Source organism: Phanerochaete carnosa, assembly GCF_000300595.1.
Source record: "Phanerochaete carnosa HHB-10118-sp unplaced genomic scaffold PHACAscaffold_5, whole genome shotgun sequence".
Classification (NCBI taxonomy): Eukaryota; Fungi; Basidiomycota; class Agaricomycetes; order Polyporales; family Phanerochaetaceae; genus Phanerochaete; species Phanerochaete carnosa.
This window is the reverse complement of record NW_006767632.1, coordinates 3,127,249-3,152,784: the sequence shown is the minus strand read 5'-3', so window position 1 is coordinate 3,152,784 and position 25,536 is coordinate 3,127,249. Positions and strand designations below refer to the sequence as shown.

At 54.3% G+C, this 25,536-nt stretch overlaps 10 protein-coding genes across 10 annotated transcripts; 3 read left to right on the top strand and 7 right to left on the bottom strand.

Annotated features, from left to right (window-relative positions):
- Nucleotides 1-580: 580 nt before the first annotated feature.
- On the bottom strand, nucleotides 581-990 carry PHACADRAFT_196031 (uncharacterized protein; the record flags this gene model as incomplete). Its single annotated transcript, XM_007396223.1, has 2 exons — nucleotides 581-674; nucleotides 734-990. The coding sequence occupies 2 exons, from the start codon at nucleotides 988-990 to the stop codon at nucleotides 581-583; spliced, it is 351 nt and encodes a 116-aa protein (XP_007396285.1).
- A 1,497-nt stretch (nucleotides 991-2,487) lies between these two features.
- Nucleotides 2,488-4,621, bottom strand: PHACADRAFT_95803 (uncharacterized protein; the record flags this gene model as incomplete). Its single annotated transcript, XM_007396222.1, has 13 exons — nucleotides 2,488-2,618; nucleotides 2,678-2,746; nucleotides 2,799-2,870; nucleotides 2,939-3,056; nucleotides 3,129-3,312; nucleotides 3,350-3,452; nucleotides 3,518-3,649; nucleotides 3,705-3,790; nucleotides 3,855-4,132; nucleotides 4,185-4,254; nucleotides 4,305-4,351; nucleotides 4,401-4,467; nucleotides 4,524-4,621. Coding segments are annotated over 13 exons (1,455 nt in total), but the record flags the coding sequence as incomplete, so codon positions are not given.
- A 300-nt stretch (nucleotides 4,622-4,921) lies between these two features.
- PHACADRAFT_174150 (uncharacterized protein) lies at nucleotides 4,922-7,499 on the bottom strand. The gene is made up of 9 exons (XM_007396221.1): nucleotides 7,312-7,499; nucleotides 6,922-7,252; nucleotides 6,790-6,867; nucleotides 6,497-6,728; nucleotides 6,338-6,436; nucleotides 6,127-6,286; nucleotides 5,832-6,076; nucleotides 5,691-5,780; nucleotides 4,922-5,630 (listed from the first exon to the last, which is right to left on the bottom strand). Exons 1-9 carry the CDS (start codon nucleotides 7,375-7,377, stop codon nucleotides 5,258-5,260), a joined length of 1,674 nt encoding a protein of 557 aa, XP_007396283.1. The 5' UTR covers nucleotides 7,378-7,499; the 3' UTR covers nucleotides 4,922-5,257.
- A 776-nt stretch (nucleotides 7,500-8,275) lies between these two features.
- On the bottom strand, nucleotides 8,276-11,107 carry PHACADRAFT_196028 (uncharacterized protein; the record flags this gene model as incomplete). The annotated part of the gene is made up of 4 exons (XM_007396220.1): nucleotides 8,276-10,344; nucleotides 10,403-10,516; nucleotides 10,571-10,881; nucleotides 10,935-11,107. The coding sequence occupies 4 exons, from the start codon at nucleotides 11,105-11,107 to the stop codon at nucleotides 8,276-8,278; spliced, it is 2,667 nt and encodes an 888-aa protein (XP_007396282.1).
- A 393-nt stretch (nucleotides 11,108-11,500) lies between these two features.
- Nucleotides 11,501-13,180, top strand: PHACADRAFT_256973 (uncharacterized protein; the record flags this gene model as incomplete). Its single annotated transcript, XM_007396219.1, has 5 exons — nucleotides 11,501-11,615; nucleotides 11,667-11,809; nucleotides 11,861-11,923; nucleotides 12,253-12,793; nucleotides 12,851-13,180. Coding segments are annotated over exons 2-5 (820 nt in total), but the record flags the coding sequence as incomplete, so codon positions are not given.
- Nucleotides 13,181-13,582: 402 nt separating this feature from the next.
- On the bottom strand, nucleotides 13,583-16,877 carry PHACADRAFT_209484 (uncharacterized protein). Its single transcript, XM_007396218.1, has 4 exons — nucleotides 16,510-16,877; nucleotides 16,317-16,460; nucleotides 14,280-16,265; nucleotides 13,583-14,226 (listed from the first exon to the last, which is right to left on the bottom strand). Exons 1-4 carry the CDS (start codon nucleotides 16,582-16,584, stop codon nucleotides 14,152-14,154), a joined length of 2,280 nt encoding a protein of 759 aa, XP_007396280.1. The 5' UTR covers nucleotides 16,585-16,877; the 3' UTR covers nucleotides 13,583-14,151.
- Nucleotides 16,878-16,967: 90 nt separating this feature from the next.
- Nucleotides 16,968-19,450, top strand: PHACADRAFT_209483 (uncharacterized protein; the record flags this gene model as incomplete). Its single annotated transcript, XM_007396217.1, has 9 exons — nucleotides 16,968-17,348; nucleotides 17,408-17,734; nucleotides 17,804-17,870; nucleotides 17,931-18,147; nucleotides 18,210-18,308; nucleotides 18,370-18,420; nucleotides 18,459-18,519; nucleotides 18,570-18,814; nucleotides 19,000-19,450. The coding sequence occupies 9 exons, from the start codon at nucleotides 16,968-16,970 to the stop codon at nucleotides 19,298-19,300; spliced, it is 1,749 nt and encodes a 582-aa protein (XP_007396279.1). The 3' UTR covers nucleotides 19,301-19,450.
- An 83-nt stretch (nucleotides 19,451-19,533) lies between these two features.
- PHACADRAFT_256971 (uncharacterized protein) lies at nucleotides 19,534-20,653 on the bottom strand (the record flags this gene model as incomplete). Its single annotated transcript, XM_007396216.1, has 3 exons — nucleotides 19,534-19,868; nucleotides 19,930-20,096; nucleotides 20,153-20,653. The coding sequence occupies 3 exons, from the start codon at nucleotides 20,651-20,653 to the stop codon at nucleotides 19,613-19,615; spliced, it is 924 nt and encodes a 307-aa protein (XP_007396278.1). The 3' UTR covers nucleotides 19,534-19,612.
- A 1,485-nt stretch (nucleotides 20,654-22,138) lies between these two features.
- Nucleotides 22,139-22,504, top strand: PHACADRAFT_28961 (uncharacterized protein; the record flags this gene model as incomplete). Its single annotated transcript, XM_007395191.1, has 1 exon — nucleotides 22,139-22,504. One exon carries the CDS (start codon nucleotides 22,139-22,141, stop codon nucleotides 22,502-22,504), a length of 366 nt encoding a protein of 121 aa, XP_007395253.1.
- A 435-nt stretch (nucleotides 22,505-22,939) lies between these two features.
- Nucleotides 22,940-25,494, bottom strand: PHACADRAFT_256969 (uncharacterized protein). Its single transcript, XM_007396215.1, has 15 exons — nucleotides 25,307-25,494; nucleotides 25,054-25,253; nucleotides 24,938-25,002; nucleotides 24,866-24,878; nucleotides 24,774-24,801; nucleotides 24,647-24,721; nucleotides 24,588-24,595; nucleotides 24,463-24,528; nucleotides 24,330-24,399; nucleotides 24,009-24,276; nucleotides 23,843-23,950; nucleotides 23,735-23,784; nucleotides 23,426-23,676; nucleotides 23,338-23,375; nucleotides 22,940-23,280 (listed from the first exon to the last, which is right to left on the bottom strand). Exons 1-15 carry the CDS (start codon nucleotides 25,477-25,479, stop codon nucleotides 23,038-23,040), a joined length of 1,656 nt encoding a protein of 551 aa, XP_007396277.1. The 5' UTR covers nucleotides 25,480-25,494; the 3' UTR covers nucleotides 22,940-23,037.
- Between the last annotated feature and the right edge of the window lie 42 nt (nucleotides 25,495-25,536).

The window sequence follows — 25,536 nt, the reverse complement described above, 5'->3', positions numbered from 1 at the left end:
TCCTCTGTTCCTCTAGTGGGTATTTGTCCTCCTTCTGAGATAGTGACCGCAAATTCTGTTTCTTCTCTAAGGAGTGCTGAGTCGTTGGATGGAAGAGCATTGATGCTTCTTCCTTCATTATCTGGTAATTCCTCGATTTCGCATTTTTGAATTCTTTTTGAGAAGTCTAAGGTGCCTTTGTTCCAGTTGATGGACGGGTTTCTTTCTTGTAACCAGTCCATGCCGAGGATGATGTCTTGTTTGCCTAATTGGGTAACTAACAACCTTTCTTTGGTAGGTTGGTTTCCCACGTTCATGTCGATTTCTACTTCGTTGCGAATGAACCCAAGTTTGCTCGGAGTTCCGTCGACATTGAATACTTTGATTGGTCTTTTTAAGGGTTTCTCTTGTAGTCCTAACTCCCGGACTGTTCTTCGATTGATGAATTTGCCTTGTGCTCCTGAGTCGACTAGTGCAAGGACTTTTCCAACGGTTTCTTTTGCTCTGATTTGGATGGGGATACGCATCGATTTTGATTGCATGTCGGCAATTAATACAGAGGAAATTGATATTCTAAGAGGCGTTGACGTTGGGGCAACCCTCAGACATGAAAATCCGGATTAGCTTCGAGATAACGGGCGAAGAGATCCTTAGCATCTTCTTGAGAGAGTTTGGTTACTTCTTTGACCAAATCTCTAGGTTCGTTGTCGAGATCAATGAGGTTGGGTTCCTCTCTGACCGTTGTAGTGCGGACATTGGTGGAATTTCCTTTATTCCATTGTCCTGATCTTTGGTTTGTCTGAGGACGGTTGCCTTGTTGCGAGCAATTGGGTTGGTATCTTCCTTGCTGGTCGCATTGCTGGGGTTTCTTGGGCGAAGGACAATTTCTGGCAATATGTCCCTTGCCTTCGCAATTGAAGCATCGTCCTTCTCGGCGTGTTTGGTCTCGGGAGACAGTGTCGATGTCCATGGCATCGGGGTCGCGTTCCTGAGTTCTTCCTCCTCCTCCATTTCCTCCGGAGTGAGAGGTAGTTTTGTCAATCCTTCCCCTTTGTCTTCCTCATCTGAGCTTGTCCCATTCTATTTCTGCGTTGTCCAGCTTGAGTGCTTCTTCTTGCCATCCTTGGAGTGTGGTTGGCTTCTTCTCTCGTTGGATGAGAGTCTTTGCAAGGACAGATTTGAGTCCTCCTGTATAGGTACGTTGGAGGTAGGTGTCTGTGCTCGGGTTGTTGTACTTGGCTTCCTTGACGAGTCGGTTAAATTCGACGTTGTAGTCATTGACTGAGTCGAAGTCTGACTGCATTATTCTGTCAAGTTTTACGATAGCGTCGACTTCGCTATTCACCTTCTGAAAGGCTTTGGCAAAGTCTTCCTTGAATTTGGTCCATGTGGGCCAAGTTGTGCTGGCTTCGTATTCGTCAAACTTGGTGCGACACCAGTCGTGTGGCTTCTTCTCGGTGTTGTTGAGTACAAAGAGAATTTTCTTTGCATCCTTGGTTGTGTCTTTGCCTTTAAAGTAGATGTCGCAGTCTTTCAGGAAGTCCTGAATTCGCTGCGTGCCATCGAACTTCTGGGGCTTCGGAGTAGAGGCATGTTCGTTTGCTTTTTGAAGTGCCTCGATCATTTCTCGCATGAGAGTATTTGTGTCTGCCATTGTGGAGGGTGTCTGAAGTTGTCTGGTAACTTCGTATATTTCTTCCTGTCGTTCAGGTGGGATAGGTACGTCGAGATTCGGGAAGGGAATATCGAATGGTTCGAGTCTGATTTCTGGTACCTGAAGTGATCCTTGTACTTCGGGTGTTTCGTCGTCTACTTTGATAGAGGTAGAGGTTTCTGCCCTGCTGGGTGCTTGGCTATGTCTGCGAGACTGATCATATGGGTGTGGTGTCTGTGGTCTGGATGGTGGTACGCTGGCGGATAGTTGAGTTACTTGTTGGGCTTGTTCTTCTCTAAGCCTGGCTTCTTCGTTAAGCCTGTCCCTTTCTCGGATGAATTCTTCTTGTGCTGGTTCGCAGAGGACGAGTCCTTGTGGTACTCGTACTGTTCCTTGGTATGCGTAGTATCGGTTGGGGCAGAGTTGTTGAAAACAATGTCTCCAATGTCTTTCGTCGTATCGGTTGTAGTCGTGCCTATTGTCAGGCCTAAGGTTATGTCTGTGTGCTGCTGTGGCGCAGTCGTTCACCCCAGTTGCTTGTGGAGTAGTCGTCTTGACTATTCTTCGTGGCGTAGACCTGTCTTAGGTCCGCCTTGTTGATAAGCTTTCAGCTAATGTTATGACAGAGGTTTCTTAGCAAGCCTGAAGCTTGTCTGATCGCCTTATCCGCAGATGAGGTTAGAGCAGAATAAAGAAACGTGAATATACGAAAGAGCTGAAAGCTGGGGTGCTACTGTACATGCGCGGGGTATTTATACTACTGCTCAGCCTAACCTAAGGACTAGTCTACTAGTCAAAGGGACTGCGGGTGAGTCAGTGAAGCTGCGCTCTATGAGTCGACGAAGGCAGTACTACTAAACTAGAGTCAGAGACGAAAAAAGGAAATGATATCCCACGCCACCATACCCATCATAACAATCCGCCCGAATTGCGTCCTTATGCTTGAGGAATTTCGCCTCCAAACCTTTCGTTCCACCCTCACCAGCTACCACGAGTCCACCAGTTAGAGATAGCAGGATACCGTAAGATAGAACTGTTGCTCACGATAGCGTCTGTTTCCGTTAGTGGCGTACTCAGTAAGAGTCATCAGTGCGCTGGTCTCGAACACGGCCACTGCACGCAAAGTCAGCCGACAAAAAAAACCCTCTATCTCAAGCATACTTACGGCGCACCGCCTCGAAAACCTTCGCCGGCTTCAATTCCATGTTGGACACTGCATCGTATATCTCACTGCCCGCTAAGCCGGCCACCAGGACCTAAGCTGTCAGTGCCAGGTCATGAACAGCGGAGGACCATATCACGTACGTCCATGGGGCGTAAAACCGGTATCAAAGAAAAGTGCACCCGGCTCGAAGTTGTCTAGGAAGCCGAGGTCGCCGGAGATGCATCCTACAACCTCGCAAGCAGTATTGCGGTGGTAATACTAATATCATCACCCACGACTCTCGTCAGCGAATTTCGTCCCGCGGAATATCAAAGTAGGAAGGCCACACACCGGCAGTCTCATCGTATTTTCGACGACGTCCCACTTTCCGCCGGCGTACACAAAATCAGCAAGCGCAACACCTGGGGTTTTCGAGCGTGCCGTGAGGACCGTCCAGATTGATGGATCAGTCTGGTCGCGATTAAGGCTGCCGAGGGAGAGGAAGAAGTCCAGATTATACTTGTACGGGACATAGCTAACGGCCAACAGCGACGATCAGCAATGGGGATGACCTGGTTGAGTTCAGCGTGACGTAATTGCCATGCCATGCTACAACGTCGAAGGGTGTGTGGTCCTGCTTGCAGGTAAAGAGCTGACCGCCGAGCTTGTAAATAACTGATAGATACATGCAACGCAGATATTCAACACTTCGCGAAGTCTGATCCAACAAGTCTACACACCTTCCCAATCGGTCTGGTCAATGTCGAAGCAGGCTACCGGGGTCTCGAAGTCACGAGGGTTCGCAAGCCCATGAGAACCAATGACACCCAAATCGGGGAGCTCATAGTGTGCCCCGAAGATCTCTTGGATATCTGCGCAAAGCGTGTCAGGAAGTAAACACAGCAAGGCGCGCTCAACAAGACTCACAGCCCGTTGCGCTACCATCTGGCAAAGTAACCTTCCACCTTAGCCCCCGCGGCATGACCACGATCTCACCCTGGAAGACCAACAACCTAAGCAAGTAAACAATGTTGGCAATTTTTCATGAAAGGGTGCGTATATCCTTTGCCAGCTCACCTGCCCAGCTCAGTTTGAATATCAAGTCGGCCCGTCACGGGCACGATAAGGAAGTCTCCGTCATTGTTCACAAATGCCTCCTTGCCCATATCCGCGTTACATGCATATGTATGAATGGCGACACCTTCATAAGACATCGGGCTGCCATTTCCCATCATTGTCTTGATGCCATAGACGAACTTAACCCTCTCGCTCGCCGGCGGGACGTCCGGGCTCCAAGAGACTCGTGCGGGCGAGATGCTTTGCTTAGGGTCACCAAGAGAGAACTCGGCAACGAGCTGTAAGGAAGCCGCGTTAGCAGAAGTTGTGGGAAAGCAGAAGAAGACGGACAAACGGATTCTGTTTCTCACGCTTGGAAAAACCCTGGTGAGCGACAGACGGACGGATACGGTACAGCATGCTGGACACAGTATAAGGTCATGCGCGCACATAGAATTGAGATCGACGAACGTGCTCTGATTCTGTGCCCTTGGAGTGGTGAACGGCGTGCCAGTGATCTATGGCCTTTGTCGGAAAAAAGAATTACACTGGGAGAGTGGATCTTACACATTCGGTGTACAGCTCATACTTGTTCTTCTGTGGCATGCTCTGGCCTATAGGCAGGACATTGGGACTATTGCACGAATCATCAGTGGGGTTATCCTAAGCACTTGCTGATATAGACTCTACATGGCTTCCGAGGTAAAGTGGTTTCCAAAACCAACTTGGTAGCAGTATGGATCGTCTCGGCGACGAGAAATGGAGTAGCCTGTCTGAGCGGATGTCTGAAGACATGTAGGTAAAGCACCATTTGAGGGTGATTGATAGGGCACATACCATGATAGCGAAGGTCAACGAGTATCAGCAAGTATCGCAACTCGGGCAGCGTCATGTTGCGAGTGCGCACGTTATATACTGGCTGCGGTCATAATTTTGGATGTGGAATGAATATGTGACGTACGACAGCATCAGCTCCGGCGCGCGTTTTGATTACCCGAGACCCGCGCTGAGATCTGAAATGCCGTGAGTCCTGGAGAAGCGCCACAATAGAACGGCTGGAAGTTTGGTGCTCAGATGCGGCATTTGTAGTTGCTGTTGAAGGGCTCATAGTATATGGTCGACAGGAGTAGGTTACACAGACAGCATCGAGATCTTCCAGAGGCGTCGGAAAGAGACAAAATCTGCCTGAGAAATTTCTAAAGCAAGAGCTCTTAAAAGCACAGAAGCACAATACGAGAGTCGTGGACATAGATTGTATCTCTGTTTCCGTAGTCTGGATGCCACGCTTCCATTTTCCAATATCATAGCCGGTTTTCTTCTTCCGTATCTTAGCGGGTGGTAGGCCTGCGGAGGGCCGAAGCATGAATGCAGGGTTGTATACGCGGCGAAGCGACGATGCAACGCATGTAGCAGACCGCCGTTCCTCAAATCCTCCGTTCAACGATGAGCGGTAGCCTCGGCACAACGAGGCCGAACCGATCCTCCAGGCCACTCTCCCATGCGACAGGGTCGAAGCCCTCCTCAAACCGCAGACGCAGACGCTGCAGCATGTGCGTCAGCACGACCTTCATCTCCACCATCGCCAGGTTCTTCCCAACGCAGTTCCGCGGGCCGTATGAGAACGGTACGAATGCGCGCATGTCGTGCGCGCCTCCCGGACTCGCAAGCCCGGTAGCGTCGCGGTCCTCAGGCGCAAGCCACCGCTCGGGGAGGAACGCGTCCGGCTGTGCAAAGTTGCGCGCGTCGCGGTGCAGGGACCACGTCGGCGCCCGGATCGACGTCCACTCTGGTATGAAACTGATATAAACAGGAGGCACGATCAGCGGCTGCGCTCTGTGATGCATGAGCGCGCCTTACTGTGGGCCTGCGACGAACCCGCCGGAGCCGCGCTCAGGCGCACGTTGGGTCCCGCTTGGGACAACGGGGTAAAGACGCATAGCCTCGTTGCTGCACCTCGCTTAGCGTTGCGGCATGCGTGAGAGGGTCAAGCGCACGTACATGACTGCTTCAAGGTAGGGCATGCTGGTGTGGTGCTTCTGATCAAGCGAATCTTCCTCTGGCGGGTAGAACTGGTCGACCTCGGTCTGCAGCCGCGCATACGCCTGCGGGTGGGTGAGCAGGCAGTACACGATGGTGCTGAGCGCTGCAGATGTCGGGTCGGACCCAGCGATGATAGCGAGCGTAGAGTCGACGATAACCGTTAGCTTCGGTGGGTCTTCCTTCTCGCTTCCATCTTCATTGTTCTGCGAATCATGCTCAGCTAGAGTGTATAGATAAGTGCGTAGCGACGGACCAGCCAGTAGAACAGATCTTTCGTGCTCGATGTCTTCGCGAGCCGTTCGACTCCGCGACTCCTGCACATAGTTATGAAGCCCTTGGCATTTCCGCCTGCAGATGGAAGATAGCGTGCGAGACGCCCGAGCCAGGGAATATTTTCATAAAATTGCAGCTCCCTAAAACGCTTAATCAGTGATCATGCCGCATAGGAAAATGACACCGCTCGCTTGAAGGCTATATGCATCGCACCGACCGCACCATCTTTGTCGTCGTCCTGCATGGCCTCCGACTCTCCGCCAAATAGAGCTTCAGAGATAAAATCAAATCTGGGGTAGACATCGACTTGTCAAATCGGCGCGAGTTCCCACAGACAAACAGAGTCGTACGTGAAGAGGTGCACGCGGCGTGCGAAGTCAATCTGCTTCTGCTTCTCGAGCAGCGCTACAAATTGGGATACACGCTTGACGATGACAGGCTCGTAATTCTTGAGCGCCGCGGAGCTGAACGCGCGATTCCAGGGCCTCCGACGGCGGGCGTGAGTCGCGTTATCTCTAAGGCCGATGAGAATACCTGATCCCTTCATTGATTTACCTCCTTTCAAGGATCGGCCGTCCCACACTAACTGAGGTTAGCCTTATGAGAAACGGATATGAAAAAATCAGCAGTTTGCCGCACGCACTAGGACCCTTCGGCATCCCTTTCAGGCCCATCATCGTCTGCAGCACAGATAGGTCCCGAAAGTGGACCTCATTTGGACCTGCACTTGTGCTTGTCAACGGGTGGCGTACTAAACGGCGGCTCATACACTGACCAACTCGGACAGCATCACCATATTGCTCGAAGAAGCGCCGCGTTACAACGTGCTGACGCCCCCCGACCGCAATAAACGTCAGATACCATCTGGTGACCTTTGCCAACAACGGGCCTGGGTAGCGTGCCAGTGGGTGGAACGGTGAGATGCGGTAGACGGTGATCGATGAGAGGAGAGAGGCGTGGTAGGTAAAGAAGGTGAGGGCAACTCCGTAGGTGACGCCGTGATGTTGGATGAGCAGTGTCGACGCCGCAGCGGGAGCGAGCAGCAATAAGATAAAGAGGGTCGGTATATCAGTTGGCTCCCAGCGATTGAAGATCCAGTGGGTCACCTTGCGAGGACTCCTCGTTAGGCATGTTTACGTGGTACCGACGTCGTCGGAGGACGTACCAGCGCGCATGCCGCCACCGCGAGCATGCATTGATTTGTGGTCAGACTATCCAGTAGCACGGACATGATACGTGCAGGATAGTATTCTTCCAGCTGCGAATCGAGTCGAGAGCCACTACGCACTGGGTATATATATGTCTTCGCACCCGGGAAAACGGGGCATAGCCTTCAGGGGCCAAAATGAAGTGTTTTGAGTCTTTTGGCCATTCTGCCGAGAAATTATGATGTGCGGCAGGCGATTATGAAATTGATGCCGTGCCATCTCGGTACTTGAAACTCGAAGTCTCAGCGTACACGCGCCGAGAAATGGTATTTGTGCTTCCCCAGAAGATAGGGCGGTAAGCAGAAGGGTATAAAGTCATTAAGGAGGGAAATTACACTGAGTCAATCCCCGACCCTGACCGGTCCTGACAGCATGGCGGGCCCTGGCCCGATGCCATACAGCGTCTCATACTCCCGCTATGATAGCAATGCACTCGAATTCTCTGCGTTAGATTTACTAAGAGGCTAGCTAGATAATATACATGAAGCCTTTTAAAGCTTCATGCAGCTGCTCATATGACTCTTCCTATCCTTTATTTGACGGATGATGATGCGAGCTACATCAGGCAAGTAGGTCGCCTTGGCGGCCCGCCTTCTCACAAATATGTAGTACAAATACAAGTGGCTATATGGTACTGTACGTGGGTATTCATCCCGGGTGTTTTGAAGCGACGGTTTCCCTTTAGGAAAGAGACAGGTCGCTTTTTGAGGAGAGAAAGGAAGGATATATCGGTACAGAGAGATCCAAGCATAGGGAAATACAGATCTGAGATGCTGGTACATAGGCATACAAAGAGGCGTAAAACGACGAAAAGATGAAACGGTATATACATGGTCCTACGAGCAGTTATGTCGACGTCGAAGTTGCAGCAAAAGGGGGGGGGAGGGAGGGGGGTAGCGTCTAACTTTCATACCACCGACTCTACACTCGCTCGTTCTCCATCTTCTCCAGCCGCTCCTCGAGGTCCTCAAGGAGAATGTCCAGCACATCATCCGCGACTTCCTCTCCACGTGCCTGCACTTCCTTCCAGCGCTCGACGACCTCACCGCCAGCGCGGCGGAGCATCCCACCGAGCGCGTTGACGGCGCTCTCCTGCGCATGGCGCAGCAGCAGCGCGTCGAACTTCGCAGCGCGCCGTGCCATGTCCGAGATCGCGAAGAACAAGTCGAGGTGCGCGCACGCGTTGACGGCGACGTGCCGGTCGATCTCCTGCGCCTTGCGGGATACGGACGAGAGGTACTGCTTGTGCGTCGGGGACATAAACGACGACGCGGGAGCGGAATTGTGTGCAGATATGGGCGGCGTCGCAAGCGCGTGGGTAGGCGGAGGGTTGGGTGCTGGAAGAGCGGGAGACGCGGACGCGCTCGGAGGGGGATGCGCCGAAGCTGAGATCTGGGCCCACGAGGGGAGCTGAGGAGTCTTGGGTTCTGGCGGAGCAGAAACGGAGCCCTGCATGATTGCGTCCTGCTCAGGCGTGCTTAGCGCAGGCTTGGGCAAACCAGCAGGTGTTGTGGGCGGAGTATGAATGGGAGCAGACATGCTAGAGCGAGGTGTGGGCAATAAGCGTGGGTCCGATGGTCGCTGAGGCGAGGCCTGCCTGGAGCAGCGCGACGCTTCATGTCGGACGGTTTCAGCACTGCCAGGTATAGGACTTCCGCCACTAATCGCAAACGGGGTCGTGGGGCTGACAGGTGTTGGAAGCCTCGTCGGCACCGAAGCGCGAGGTTGACAGGGAAGTTCTTCGATCTGCCGAGGTAGCTGTGACTTCACAAACGACAAACTTGCGAGAAGGTTTGCCGGGGTAGGCGTGGGTGGGGGTGGCTGTGAGGCACTATCGTCTGCGACGGGTGTGTGGTTTATGGAGTGAGGCGGAGTCGGCTGAGCGCCGGAGCTGCTTTGTGCAGCAGATGCAATTGTACTGTGGCTTGCAGGTAGGAATGCACTCTGGACCCTAGTGGTGGCAAGGCCCACAGCGTTGGTCTTCCGCTTTTTCCTCGTCTGCGTATCCATGTCCTCCGAAGGCCTCTTCACCGGGATTGTGCCGATTTGATCTCCATCTGCTCCGGGCGACACCGTTTTCGGCGTTCCAACCAACCTGCCGCGAGGTGAGGGCCTTGGCGTAGGTGTGGACTCAAAGGCAGGCTCCAGGGTTGTCGGTATCTCGACGCCGCCATAGCCGCTCAAGCCGTTCACCGGAGTAAAGCTGAAATGCGGAACCTCAGGCGGCTGGTTTTGTGGCGCGGGTACGGAAGGCGTAATTTGAGCCTGGGATCGCTGTGCGGTTGGTACCTGAGCTGCAGAAGCTCGTCGGCTCCGAGCACTCTCTGATCCGAGCCCGGATCCGGACGGTTTGACGGGGCGCTCCTGTTTACTCGCGGAGGTCGGTGCGGCAGATGGTATGACGGGAAACGTGGTAGATGCGCGGCCGCTACTCTGGCCGGGGCTATTGTTGGAGCGTTCGTTCTTGACGCCACCCGTAGACGAATGTGGCTTGACGGGCTGCAATGGCATGGAAAAAGGACCGGTGACCAGCATTGAGTCGGTGGCACGCTTCTCGTCAGGGGGGGTTGACTGCCTGACGGCTGGTGTAGAGGTCACAAATCCTTGTGAAGAGCGACCAGGACCAGGCTTTCGAAAAGCATTCAGAGAAGGTGCCGGTGAAGTCTTACCGTCGGGTGGCATGTTACTTGAGATTAATGGCTGCCGTTCGTTATCTGCAGGGCGTCGTGAGGGGCCTTGTGAGGGGTCTAGTGACTGCGTGGCTGTAGGCTCCGCTGGGACGGCCCCAGGCTTGGTCGCAGCTTTAGATGAAGAACTTTGGGAGGGACGGGCCTTATTGGCAGTCCCTGAGCGGACACTGGTTTGCTTCGAAGAGGAGGACGTGAATCGACTGACAGCAGGAGGTTCAGAGGAGGAGGAAGAGGAGGAAGAAGGCTCTTGAGTCCGGTTAGCAGGAAAGCTGCCAGAGAAAGGCGGCAATTTGGGGCACTCTAAGAACAAAAGAATCAGATAATTGCCACTGAATACACAGTAGAAACGCCTGCGCACCTGTGCTCATTGTCTGTCGCTTCTGAGTCTGCTTCTCTTCCCGTTTTTCTATCCTGTTGCAGCGTTCCTCAATGGACTTCTTTTTCCTCGGTGGCGACCATTTAGAGTCATTTTCTGGAAGAAGGGCTGCGTCAGATATGAACCTGAAACGGATGGAGGCTGTCATACCAGAATCCTCGTCCTCATTACGGATAGGCGTACATGGTCGATGCGCTTGGAAGCAAGGGTTGCACTTCTTGCTTGTTCTCTTTCCCCCCACAGCATGAACGCGATAACATTTCGTATCGTTTTGTCTGCAATGTGGGCAGGGAGGATCGAAAGTAGACAGTCGGCTGTAGTAAATGCGAGGTTGTTCAGTGTTGTTATTCGCAGCTAGCAGTATTTCTTCGACCTCGTCCAGGTGACGCCAGAACTGGACTTCGCTCTTTAGCTCAGCTTGGGCGTAAGCACTCCTGAAAGTTACGTCAAAGTTGCATGTACTGCAAGAGGGGTAAGCATCTTGAAAACGAATCAAGGCGTGGAGAAAGCGTACTTTTCCGCTGCGATAAAAGCGCATATACTCATGTAGCCGTCCGGTAGGGCCGTATCGTCTGCCCCTGGTCTAATTTTCTTCAAGTTCTTGTAGTACTTCCACGCTGTTAGTTTCGTGCCGTACACGGTGCAGAGACGGTCGAATGTGCCTTTGAGAGGACCTCTTGCGTCCATATTTGAGCTGAGGGTGCTTGATATTGCACAAAGAAGGAGATGCTTGTTGGCGGGAGGCGAGAATTGGAGTAGCGTGCGGTGAAGCAACCGGGTGGCTCCTTTGCACCAACAAAGCGGCTAGTGTGTTACTTCCGACAAGCCGCAGAATATTTGCTCGGGGCGGGAAGGGATGAGTATGCAGTGGACGACTGTCGATGCGGCGTGAAGCGGGATGGTGGGCCGTGGGTCGTAGATGGTCGTCGCCGTCGTCGGTGAGACTGGCGAGCCAGGGCCCAGAACACGCTTTGCCTTCAGCTGCTAGTGGCTAAGACGCGTCGCACGTGATGAGCACTTGCCACTTTGGGATTTGAGTCTGCAGCGCGCTTGACGCGGGCAGGCGACTCGACCCATTCCGACGTTGGAGAACCGAGCCCCGTTCTTGCTTCCACCTCCCCGATGGCGTCGGCAGCGATGTACGCAGCGCGATGGTCAGCGACCACAGTCTTACGTTCAGCGGGTTCGAGGAGATGTATGAGCGTTCCTATATCGCAGCCCGTGCGTCGTTGACGGACTCGTGCAGGCTTCCGGTCCTCTGCTTCACGGCAAGCCGTCTCACAGTTCGGGATGCCTGCTATGTCACCAACTATGACTGAGGGCGGAATTGCGTCGTGGAAGAAGAAGGAGGGCGAGTCTTTTTCAGCAGGAGATGTCCTGCTCGAGATTGTCAGTGAGCTCAGCATCCCAACAGTATTCTACTCACTTGGTATACGGTAGGAAACAGATAAGGCGACCATTGACGTCGAGGCTCAGGAAGACGGCATAGTGGGCAAGATTCTGGTGAGTGACTACGCTCAACGCTTCGTTGACTGCCAGCAATGCATCTGGAGCTCCGGAGCGCACTGTTGTTCCGCACCTTGACGTTGTGTCTCACGGTCGCGGCTGCCGCCCTTTTGTATCGTCCATGAAGCGAAGGCCGGCGACAGCTCGATCCAGTCTATTGTCCTGGTACGGCTTGAGTCACGTAGACTCTTGTTTGTTGCAGCCTGCCCCATTCCGGTCTTACGCCGCACCTTGCAAGCGCTCTTCGCGCGTGGCAGCAGAATGCACAGTACCTTTTACGTCGAGACACGTATGGCAGCCCGGTTTCTGACCATAGTCTACCTTAGATCCCAGACGGTACAAAGAACATCCCCGTTGGCAAAGTCATCGCCTTGCTTGCTGAAGAAGGCGACAACATCTCTAATCTCGAGGTTCCCCAAGAGCCTTCGCAACCAAAAGCGGAATCCTCTCCTGAGCCAGAATCCACTCCCACCTCTGCCTCTCCTTCGGCGACCCCTGACAAGTCTGGTGCGTCATCGGCACAGCGCCCCTCGCATGACGAGCCCTCGAGCTCGCGGCCACTCTTCCCGAGCGTGCTCCGCCTGCTGCAGGAGCACGGAATCAGCGACGCGAACAAGGTCAAGGGTACCGGCGTGCGCGGTATGATCACGAAAGGCGACGTTCTCGCATACCTTGGCAAGGCGAGCGGGCCTCTCGGCACTTGGAAGGCCGCGCTTGAGAAAGAAGAGGAGAAGCTTCATGCGGAGCGCAGGGGTGGCTCGGCAGGAGAGAAGAAGGAAGCTCCCGCTCCGCCACTGGACGGACCTGCACTCAAGCGGCTCATCGTCACAAACATGCTTGAAGCGTCGCAAAAGGCGTACAAGCCAGGTGTGTATCCCGGTGCATGCTGCGAGCGTTCATGACATTTCTGACTGGTCCTCACAGCTCCCGCGCCGGTCCCTACTTTCGACGACATCATCGCCGATTACTACCCACCGGCCCCCAAGGTCAGCTCGGCGCCCGCGCCTGCGGTGCCGCCAAAGAACGAGATGAAGAAGTCTGTGGATCTGTTCGAAGGCCTGATTTGAGTCGTTTATAGCGCATATCTCACCGGGTCCACCCTACCTGGCGCTTGCCTGTTCTGACCTCCGTCACGAGTCACCCTTGCTGTCTATCTACCATAGACCATCCTTCATAACCTACACGACGAAACTCGTGTGGGCATGCTTTGCGTATAGACTACACTACTTACGGATGAATACACTCAGCTTTCAATACGTGTAGCAGGCGCGATGAACGAACTACCGCGATCTTCTTACTCCGGCTTCTGTTCCTTTTATCGTGTGCATCAGAATTTAAGTCCTTCGGCATCTCTCGCCGCACGAAGATATAAAGGAAGAAAAGATGTATTCAAGACTACAAAACCAGAGATACTATCCACGTTCACGATTCTCTTTTTGTGTTTTTATGCTTTTCGAGTTCTTGTTTTCGGGGATTTTATCGAGCGATTTTTCTTGTGTTTTGTTGCTTTGATGGATTTTCTTGACCGTGGCCGGGACGAGGAATGGAGGCAGATATAGACAGGCGCCGGCGCGAGCGCAGCGAAAAGAGGAGGGAGACCAAGAGACCAAGAGACCAAGACCAAGACCAAGACCAAGACCAAACCTAGATGAAGACGCAGCGAGAACGCTGTATTTAAGTGTGAGTGAGATGTAGGAGATGGGTCGTCAGATATGCAGATGGTAAGGGGAGTGTCATAGGAGGTAGATACTGGCGTAGATGCTGTCGTAAATGCGAGGAAGAGGTGCCGACGAGCGCAAAGGACGAAGCCGAATGTCCAGGAAGCAGGCGAAGGTGATGTCCGGTAGTATGCAGGCGAGAGACGAATGATTATGAGCAAGTATACGGGAGGCGGCCAAGAAGGCGGCGGATCCGAAGGGAACAGGGAACAGGGAGGCAAGGATTGTATATGCAGCAAGTTGAATATCGTTGAGGACGATTAGGTGGTGACAAGTAAGTCAGTTAGGGCGATGAGCAGCGTTGGTAATGTTGGAGTTCGAGCGAGCTTGCACATTGGGATGTTGCCAGATAAGCCGAGGCGTTGAAACTGCAAGAGGCGACGTTGGCTGAGAGATATAGATATATGCATGAGAGACCAGGTAGACGAATAGTCGAGACCAAGAACCGAGACCAGGAACCAAGACTAGGAACCGAAAGTGAGGACATGTCGACCGCGGGACGAACACCTATGCAAGTGCGGGCGACGTAGGGGCAGAGGCGACACCATCAGCCAGAGGAGAGACCGCGACGGTGCGACCCATCTATTCAACAATGTCATCATCCGGCAGCTATTATGACACACGACAAGACTTACCATGCGCTTGAAGAAGCCACCAGAAGATGAAGCCGCGCGCTTGTGGACAGTCATGCCTGAAGAACCGGAAGAGTCAGAGGGAACGGAAGAGCCAGAGGGAACGGAAGAGCCAGAGGGAACGGAAGAGCCAGAGGGAACGGAAGAGCCAGAGAGACCGAAAGCGAAGGAAGAGAGGACGGACGGAGAAGTAACGAGGGCAGATGCAGGAGAGGCGTCAGCGGGGACGGGGGCATTCGGTACAGACGCCGGCACGAGGAGAGAGGTGTCCGAGGGGGTAGAAGCGAGCGACGGACTGGTTGGAAGAGCTGTCGTGTTGATCGCCTTCAGTGGCGTCTTCCGCGGAGTCTCGACGACGCGGCCGATCGAACCTCGAGCCTTCAGCGGCTTGCCCACTGTGACCCGCTCGCGATTCTCCTTCTCTGTGTCGAGCTCGTCCTTCAGGAAGCGGATTTCGGCGCTGGCGACGGCAACCCGGGTCTGCATGCTGTCGAATTCTTCGCGGAGGCCCGAGTGTGCTTCGGTTTCTGCGCTGAGCTGGGCCTTGAGCGCCTCATTCTGGTCTCGTTCAGTCTCGAGCTGTTGGCGGAGCTCGCTGTTCTGCTTCTCCTGCGCTTCCTTCTCGGCCTTGAGTGCGGCGAGCTCTTCGAGAACCACAGCAAGGATATGGGCTGTATTGTCTTGGCCCTTCTCCACGGCAACTTTGGCAAGCTTCTCGGCATCGAGTGCGGCAGTCGCCTGCTCAAGGGCAACCTGGAGCTGAGAGCGTTCACTCGAGAGAGAGTGGACCGTCTGCTGGGAGTCGGTAAGACGATCCTCGAGGTCAGCGGACTTCCTCTTCTCCGTCTCGAGCTGGTTCAGCGCGTCGCTCGCCCTAGCCTTCTCACTCATGAGTTCGCCTTCGGAAGTTTGCGCTTGCCGCTCGAGCTCAGCGCACTTGACCTCAAGCTCTTCTTCCTGTCCCAGGAGCATGTCGCGCTCGAGCTTCATCGCGTCGTAGTCCAAGGTGGCAGCTTCGGTGGCAGCCTCGAGCTCTTCGATCTGCTCCTCGAGCGACGCGGCCCTGTTGTTGGCCTGGGCGAGCTGGCCGGAGACGTTCTCGAGGCGGCTGGTGAGATTAACCGCCCTCTGCTTCTCTATATCGAGCTCAGCAGTCAGCTGGAGGACCTTGGCCTTCTCCTTCTCCAAGCGATCCTGGGACTCGGCCAACTGGGACTTCAGTTGGTCGCGTTCCTCGGTGAGGGAAGCTACCACAGAAGCCAGTTGCTGGACCTGAGCTTCGAGAGATGCGGCATTCTCCTCCGCAGCAGCTGTGCGATCGTGGGCCTCGGAGAGAGCAGCTTTGAGTTCTTCGACCTCGACGAGAGCACGGTCGCGAGCATGCCCCACATCCTGGGCGCGGCCCGAGAGAACGGCGGCTTCTGCGGCGACTGAATCAAGCTTCCGAGAGAGCTTATTGCGCTCCTCCCGTACTGTCGAGAGCGTCATGTCGACAGAGATGCGCTCAGCCAACTGGTCCGCGAATTCCAGAAGGGCGGTCTGATGCGCTGCTTTGAGCTGCTCATGTTCGTCCCGGATACCGACAAGCTCGCTGTGTTCAGCCTGGAGCTGTTTAAGCCCTTCCTGAACGCTCAACAGCTTCTGATGTTCGTCTTGAAGCTGGCTGAGCCGCGCCTCGACACCGGCGAAGTGATCGTGCTTCTGGCAAAGACCGGCCATATCGTTCTTCAGGACAGAGATTCGTTGCTCTGCGTCGTCGTAGAAGCTCTGGACCATCTTCCGTTCGCTCTCAGCTAGCTCATACTGACCTTGAACGATCTCGAAGCTGGCGCGAAGCCTCTGGAAGATCTCGACGCTGGTCGTGTACTCCTGTTGAACAAATGCGAACTCTTGAAGAGCAGCATCAAGCTGAGTGCGTGTCATCTCAAGGTCTTGATCCTTCTCCTGGAGCTGTTTCGTGTGGGCCGCGGCTATCTGCTCCTGCTTGCGCTGCACCTCCATCAGCCTATGTTCGGACGACCGCGATGTCATAAAGCTCACCACGAGTGCCATGTGGGAAGATGCAGTCCTCTGAATGAATGCCATGAGACCGTGTACGTCTTCGTCATCTTCGATGTCAAACCAAAGCGGGGGATCGTCGTCGAGACGAGCAGACATTGAAGGAGCGGAGATCTGCGCAAGAGACTGGAGATGGCTGGTCAGGGAGCGTCAACCACGCTTAGCTGCGACTCACCCCCATCGCCATTTCGCAGGCGGCCCTTCCTCCAACGTGGATGGTGTTGCAGATTTGGCTGATGACAGTGCTCATGTTGCTTGAAACTGGCGTAGTCGGAGGGCTGGGGGAGTAGCTTGAATAGTGGCGAGTGTGGTTGGATGGAAAGATGGTCAGATAGGAGTTCTACTGTCGGTTGCGCTAGTTCACCCAGTGTGGCTGACAGATCTAAGGCGAGCTTTCGTTTGACGTCGTCAGCCTCTTCCGCTCGGCGGAACTATTAGATGTGGGTCCTCGAAAATGAAAGGATGAGATATAGCTGCACAAGCTTTTAAAACAGTATCGAACATGGGGATGATCTGGAGTTTGCACAGGTCGCAGCGTGGCGGAGGCGAGAGTTGCCAAAATACATAACTCGCGCGCGTGTCGCAGATGCGCGAAGGCGCATCAGTTTGATAGACGCTTAAATCTAAGGCGCCATGAGGTTCGGGTTCGGTGTTGAGGTCGGTGTCGGCGTCGGGGAGCAGCTCAAAGGCTTTTTCCCTATCATACTGCTTACCGCCCTCTGGACGTTGCCGTCTTTTAGGAAAGTACAAATCGCGGCCTCGGAGCGTGTACAGCGCTGCACACGCGCCAGACGGCGATCTTCACGCGTAGACTCGGCTTGCGCCAAGATGGCACGGTACGTGACCAACCTCGCGTCGATGTTCATTCGTCGCTTGCACACGATTCCTCAACGATGCCGTCTAAAACATCTCGTTTCCGATACTCCAAAGGCCTTGTCTCGGGGTCCCATGCCCTCAGGCACGCGTAGTCTGACCACAAATCAATGGATGCTCGCGGTGGCGGCATGCGCGCTGGTACGTCCTCTGACGACGTCGGTACCACGTAAACATGCCTAACGAGTAGTCCTCGCAAGGTGACCCACTGGATCTTCAATCGCTGGGAGCCAACTGATATACCGACCCTCTTTATCTTATTGCTGCTCGCTCCCGCTGCGGCGTCGACACTGCTCATCCAACATCACGGCGTCACCTACGGAGTTGCCCTCACCTTCTTTACCTACCACGCCTCTCTCCTCTCATCGATCACCGTCTACCGCATCTCACCGTTCCACCCACTGGCACGCTACCCAGGCCCGTTGTTGGCAAAGGTCACCAGATGGTATCTGACGTTTATTGCGGTCGGGGGGCGTCAGCACGTTGTAACGCGGCGCCTCTTCGAGCAATATGGCGATGCTGTCCGAGTTGGTCAGTGTATGAGCCGCCGTTTAGTTCGTCACCTAATGACAGGCACGTGTGCAGGTCCAAACTAGATTCAGTTTCGGGATGCATCTGTGCTACAGACGATGATGGGCCCGAAAGGGATGCCGAAGGGTCTCAGTACGTGTAGCAAACCACTGATTTTCCGTGCCCGCTTCTCACAAGGCTGGCTTCACTCAGTGTGGCAGGTCAGGTCCTTGGAGGCAGCGAGCCCTGCTCTCATCGGCCTTAGAGATAACGCGGAGCATGCTCGCCGTCAGAGGCCTTGGAATCGCGCGTTCAGCACCGCGGCGCTCAAGAACTACGAGCCTGCCTTGATCAAGCGTGTCTCCCAGTTTGTGAGGTTGCTCGAGGAGCAAAAGCATGTCGACTTCGCGCACTGCGCGCACCTCTTCACGTAGGTCCTGCTGTCTGTTACTGTCAATACGCGTCTGTTTGACTGGTCGATGTTTGTCTCAGGTTCGACTTTATGTCTGATGCCCTGTTTGGTGGAGGGTCAGAGGTCATGCAGGACGACGACAAAGATGGCGAAGTCCATTTGACACACAGAGACTTCACGTGAGCGATGTTGTTTGCCTATGTGGAGTGATCGCTGAACAGGCATATCACATATATGCAGCTCTTTGAACACATTCCCTCGCTCGGACGTCTCGCAGGTCATCTTCCGCTCGTGGGCCGAAACACCAAGCGTTTCCTGACCATGTGCAGGAATCGCGGAGTTGCACGGCTCATGAAGGCTTCGAGCACGAAGGATCTATTCTACTGGCTGGTTCGTCGCTTCACCTTCGTCTCTGGGCTTTAGCTGAACAAAACCCGCAGAATAACGAGGACGGAAGCGAGGAGGAAGACCTACCGAAGGGGCTAGTCGCTGCCGACTCTGGGCTCGCTATGATTGCCGGGTCCGACACGACCGCTAGAACGCTGAGCACCATCGTGTACTGCTTGCTTGCCCACCCGGAGACGTATGTACGGCTGCAGACCGAGGTCGACCAGTTCTACCCACCAGAGGGGGACTCGCTCGACCCGAAGCACCACACCAGCATGCCCTACCTTGAAGCAGTCATGTACGTGCGCTTTACTCTCTCACGCATGCTGCAACGCTAAGCGAGGTGCAGCAACGAGGCCATGCGTCTTTACCCCATTGTCCCGAGCGGGACCCAACGTGCGCCTGAGCGCGACTCCGGCGGATTCGCCGCAGGTCCATGCAGCACCGCGCGCAGCCGCTGATTACGCCTTCTGTTCCTACCAGTTTCATACCCGAGTGGACATCGGTCCGGGCGCCGACGTGGTCTCTGCACCGCGACGCACGCAATTTTGCGCAGCCGGACGCGTTTCTCTCCGAGCGGTGGCTTGCGCCCGAGGACCGCGACACCACCGCACCAGCGGGCCCAGAAGGTGTGCACAACACGCGGGCGTTCGTGCCGTTCTCGTGCGGGCCGTGGAATTGCGTTGGGAAGAACCTGGCGATGGTGGAAATGAAGGTCGTGCTGACGCACATGCTGCAGCGTCTGCGGCTGCGATTTGAGGAGGGCTTCGACTGTGTCGCATAGGAGAGTAGCTTAGAGGACCAGTTCAACCTCATCATGCCGAGGTTGCCTCTCGTCATCGAACGGAGGATATGAGGCTTGATAACTTGTTGCACGCGTTTCTGTCTGCCGTGTATACAACCTTGTACGCACGCTTCATACCTCTGGTTTCCGCCAGGAGACTCATCACACAGTCGGACATAGGGGAAGAAAAAGAGGCGCAGTATTTGGAAGCGCGGCACCAATTCACAAAATCAGGGCTACTCAATCCCAGTCTACGGTCCTCTTTTTGTGGTCGTTGCGTTCATAATCCAAGTTCCCCCCTGTTCATCAGCTCTATTCCTGCGTTAAGAATTCAGCAACAAATCTCATGTACGCCTCGCGCTCCTCCCAGAATGGCATATGGCTGCTATTGGAGAACGTGTACCAGCGCGCATTAGGGATATTCCAGAACAACGCTTTGACGACCTCGTCTGTGGCCTCGTCGTCCTTCCCGTTTATCACGAGCGTTGGCACATTAATCTTGTGCAACTCCGGGGTGATGTCCCAGTGCTTAAGCGAACCTGTGATGTGGAACTCCGAGGGACCGACCCTGGCAATGCATCCATTAGCCACGGGGAGGACCGAAACTACGGTGAAACGAGAAAGCGTACATGGTGTGGTACACCGACGGTTCCTTCTCCGTCATCTCAAGGGCATGCAGGAACTCGGTTGGCCATGGTTCTAGCTGTAGCACATACGCCTTGAAAAACTTGACGATCGCGGCCTGATACTCCGGGCTACTAGTCGTTCCATACTTCTCATGCTTCTCCACGACGTCCTACGTATCTCAGTTAGCATTGGCAGCTTCATCATGAACTTGGGACCGGCTCTCACCTGGGTTTCTTTCGGCAGCTTTCCCAGGAGCTTGCGCGCCGACTCGGCCCACGTCTCCATACTCGCGAGCGAGTCTGTGAGAATAAGCCGGCGCAAGCCTTTGGGGCGCTTGCACGCGATGCGCTCTGCAAGCATGCCTCCCCAACAGTGCCCGAGCACATGGTACTGCTCAACGCCAAGGTGCCTGAGCAAATTGTAAAACTCGTCCTCGAAGAGCTGCTCCGTCCAAAACGCTTCGTCGCCGTTCTTCTCGGGGAGATGTGTACTGCGTCCGGCGCCAATGGGATCGTAGAATATAACGGTGAAGTTATAGGGTTCAGCAGCAAGGTCTCCGAGCGGGATTATGTAGTCGTGCGAGAAGCCAGGTCCGCCTTGCACCGCCACAAGCGGCGGCTTCTTGCTCGTCTTGAGATCCCCGACGATTTTGTACCATGTTATGCACGGCTTTTCGACGCCGGGCACGCGGAAGGGTACCTCGCCTTCTGTTACTGGGGCAGTCATCTCGCGGGTGGGGTGAGCTGAGGCGTCAGGTTACGGCGAGAATGAGAATATATACGCTTAGGCAACCACCCGCACGCCTCTCGAGGAAGAAGGGCGGCTTGATTTGCGATAGGGAACCGGCATCGCAAAATAATAATTCGCGTGCTGGCAGTTCATCTTCGGTGACCTCAGACAGTATACGATATGACCAAAAGTTCAGGTCACGGTCACGGGGCCTCTGAACAGGCCGAGGTTGAACTGGTGGTCACGGTCACGATAAGCCGATGAACCGGTTGCGAATTAGCGTGACTCGGGCGCTTTTCAATATATTCGGCATTTTTCCCCGAATTTTGATCGTCGCACAAGCTCAATGTTTTCTTCGGAGCACACAATTAGCCCGTGAACTACTACTCAACTAGAACCACATATATTGCAAGAAATATCCTCCCCCTCGTCAGTTTCGTGTGCACGGTCCGTGTTATCAGGCCAATCAACACCTAGGACGGCCTTGGCAAAGGCAACCAATGTGTCATCCACTGCACGAGGATATCCAGAGGGAGATACACTGTTAGAACGTGCTCCTTGGCAATATACACGGGGTAATGCTCGCATCAGAGCAGTAGTCCCGGCAGTCACAGATATCCGGATATACCGCTTCGTCCTCGCGCGGGCGAAGGTGCGAGAACCCTTCTTAAGCCCAAGAGTTCGGCCTAATACACACGTGCTCCCGACGGCGGCCTTGCCCAACGCGGCCTGCGCCCGCCTTAGTCGCGGTTGGGTCCCCATGGAGCGCAGCGACCGGACACAGCTGGCGAGCCCAGCACATCAAGCTATCCGGAGATGCGGGCGCATCAAGGGGCCAAGAGCGTATAAATATTATGGACGCCCATCGTAGACAAAGCTGGATGATGTTATGTGTCTTACATCACAGTCGCGCATGGTTATCCGTTCCCGGGTCTGAAGTACGGTCAATCGTCACCCCGGCGTATACTCTATATAGTCCATGCCAGCTCTAAGCAGTCTTATATCATTAGAAAGCGGGTTCATCACATTATATATAAATGCACTAACAGAAGTTGCGGGACAGCCTTGCAGAATGGACCTCCCGAGCAGATCTGTGACTTGCAGAGCGGCTCCCTACGACGAGAACTGGCCGTATGCTGTGCCGTCGGTTCTTTATTGGCGACCGTTGCTCCCGTCGTTCGGTCTCCCGGCGCCGTCGTTTGATCTCCCAAGATCGTCGTGCTCAATGATCGCTCATAGGGCCCTAGGGACTCAAGAGTTGCTGTATCGTCAAACCAGGACATTTAGTGGTCGTGCATATAGGGAAAAGATCGTTGCACGACCGTACCGCCCCGATGAAGTCATACCCGGTGAAGTAATCGCGTTATATACTATTCTGCCCTACGACTCTTCAACCTGCCGCTGTCGGCGGCGCATGTCTATCAAGGCTGGAGCATCGCCTGGTTCAGTTGGAAAGCACCTCTGGCCGAGCCCACGAACGATATGACAGCGCCTGACAGCAAGCGTCGTGCGGTCGCCACTTCTGGCGGCTCCCAACTTGAAAGGCCCCCCGTAGCCTCGCTCGCCGCTGTTTTCCAAAGCATTAGCGGTGGCACAAACCCAGAGAGCACCACCCCTGGCTCGAAACCCCAAGCCTCAACCGCACCCGCCCCCTCGCACGATGAACAGACGCACCTCGTCCTGGCCTACGAGAAAGCCAATGAGATCCTAAGCTACGTCGAGAAGCAGGTCTGCGAGGAGCTACGGCTTGAAATTCTCGTGCAAGAGATGGGAAGCTTTCTGCAGGAGCTCGGCTGCGGCAGTGAGCCGCTGGAGACCGTACTCGAAGTGGAACGATTCCGAGGATGATGTGCGCCGCCGTTGTGCGGAAGCCTGTCCAGGCTGCTGTTCCCGAGGTCGCGTCATACGACACATCGAAGCACAAAGATGTCCGGCTTCGGATTCTGATAAAAAGCCTTGGAAGTCGTCTGTCAAATCCCCTTGCGTTCGCATGAACAAATGCTTATACCATTATTGTTCGGTCGCATATTTCTCTTGTGTACCTGTGTCAATGTCAGAATCGTTCTTACTCTACGCGATAGCCTGTCTCGCAATCACGGACCGTACGATGGCGTAGTAAACTTGGCTTCTGTGAAAATAGTACATGCACACACGGAATGCTTCTCAATATGTCATGGTACGAAATGTGCAGCGGCCAGACGTGCAGAAGATTGCGTGTTACTCGCTCCTACGCGCTTTCCAGGGTTGCCGCCATGTCCCGCTCACCACTTCAAACGTTGAGTTGCTTGTCTTATATATACGCCACATAAGCTTAACAACATCGAGCATGTATGATCCGACGGCCCGTTATTCAAAGGCACATATAAGCGCACAATACAGTTTCAGATCGGGTTAGCCAGCATCAGCTCAGTGAGTAAACTCATGCCGTCCGCTCTGAAGGTGTCCTCCGTGATATTCAACGGGACTGGTCCGTCCAAGAAAGTGAGGAGCTGCGGGCTCGACGTGCTGTACGTGGGCCAGCTCAGCAGACCTGGCCCGTTCGGGTCGAGGTTGTTCACAAAGTTGACTAGGTAGTCCGTCATGTCCCCGTCGAAGTAGACGTTGAGGATGTCTGTCCCGTGCATCTTATTTGATGATCAGTTCCAAACGGACTGCCCAAAACGCTTTGTGACAATGCTTACGCTGCCGACTCCGGGGAGAGACTTGTATCTCTTGCTGACTACGAGACCATGAGACAGAAGGCTTCGGAGAATGGGACAGGTCGCTTACGGAAGGCATAAGTGGTCTGTTTGTCGGAACGGTTGGCCAGGAAGAACCGTCGAGGTGCTTGGAACACCATGTCACCCTGTATCGCGGCCAGGCGCTTGAACTGTGGGGAAAGCTGGTTAAGGTCACCCGTGTCGAACGGAGAGCCCTGCGCAGGATCTTGCGGGTAAACCTCCATGAGGGCATCGACCTGGGATGACGCAGTGTCTGGAAGGTAGTAGGTCGTCAGGTACTCCCGCACCTCATCGTCCGTCCTGCAATGTTTGTCCTCGGTGAGATTAAGTACATTAGTAATAAGACAGGAATTCGCACGTGACATTCAAAGAGTATAATGAGAAGGCGGTGCCTTCGTCATCAACATCCTGGCAATGAGATGGTCGGTGAGCCAGGGGCCTAGTAGAAGAAGATTCCGGTGCTCACCCCTGTCACGAACGGTATGCTGGCTACGCTCCCCTGAGTGACAAGAGCTTGGGGACCATATGGTAGGAATGCGCCATCAGCCCGAGGCATCCAAGCCAGGTCCAACGACTAAATACATGGGACACTGTAAACAGAAGCCGCTTCTGCATTGCGCGGATGAGCTTACCTGCAGCGAGTCGATTGAGGGTGACTGGTTCACAGCAGCCATCAAGGCATCGAACGGCACCTCGCGCAAGCATTGCAGAGTATCGGCGGCACCTGAACAGCCTGTCTCAGAGACCAAAGCGTCGTAGTATTTCTGTCCATGCGTGATGTCGCCGACGGGGATAGGCGAGCCTGACTCCATAAAGGCGCCATGGAATAGCCCTTCGGTGTCACCGCCGTTGGTCAGCATTTGCAGCGAAACAGAGATTGCGCCTGCAGACGCGCCCCATCTGCGGTCAGGCGGCTTCAGTACAGCCAACTTGTACTGCAAGCGTATACTCACATAGTCACCCTCGATGGGTCGCCGTTGAAGGCAGAGATGTACTTTTGGACCCACCGCAGAGCTTGACGCTCTGTAATACGGGAGAAAATGAGAGTGTCAGTGCCACTGCCTCGGTCACGAAATGGTGACTCACGGTCTCGCAGGCCGAGATTACCAACGCCAGCGTCTTTAACTTCTTGACTTGCTAGGAATCCAAAGGCTAGACACAATTATGCTCTTCATTGAGAAGCAACTAGGTCGAGAAGAGCTATGACTTACCCGTGTTCCTATATCTATTCAGCCTCTACCACTTTATCTTGCTATGAAGAAGCACTCACCGATAGTTAATGCTCACGTACACCACTGGTTGGTTCATCTCGACGGAGCGAGAGACAATGACACTGCCGTCGTACCTGTACAAATTGTTAATAGACTGGTGTTTGCAACCGTAAAGAGGCACCTCACGAATTTGGGCTATCGGCTTCAAATCCACCTATCATGAGTGGCACCCCACCGTGAGGATTGAGACAGCACGAGCGTGGCGGCAGAGGACTTACCACCAAATATCCACTGGCATGGCGCAGACATTAGTATTGAGTGCACCATCGCCAAGGACTGCGTCAACTTACGACGACCACTGGCAACTGAGTACCGGTGGTGATATTGGCAGGTGTCCAGACGTTCAAATTTAAGCCTGCGGGAAGTGATCAGCTATATCGCTGTGTATGCTGAAAAACGGACGAACAGTCCTCGCCGCTGGGCGTCGACGTATTACCGAAGGTCTCCAGAAGGAGCTCGGTGACGTTGTTGATTATGCTGCTGGGGAACGGTTGCTGAGGAGGAGGAGCGACTTGCTGAGGACAGGCAAGTCCAAAAGATGTCGCGTCGTAAGTGTCGTTGTATGGGTCGTTGGGTACAGGGAGACTGAAGCGAAGGTCCCCGATCCTACATACACGGCCCATCAGCGAGATTGAGCGTCCACAGAGTAATGTACCTACGGAGGTTGTGCGAAAGGCATCCCAAGGAACATATTCGTCACACCATCAGGAGCCCCGATAAAGGTTCCCTGGTCGAGTGTGACAGAAGGAGGACTCCTGGGGGCGGGAATAGCTGAGGCCAGAAGAGTATGCCCTCCAAGCAGTATGAAAGTGAAGCGAAGCGAGGGAAGCATTGTGGAGAAGGCAACACAGTGCTACTCTGCTATGTGCAACTGAGTACAGAATCATGG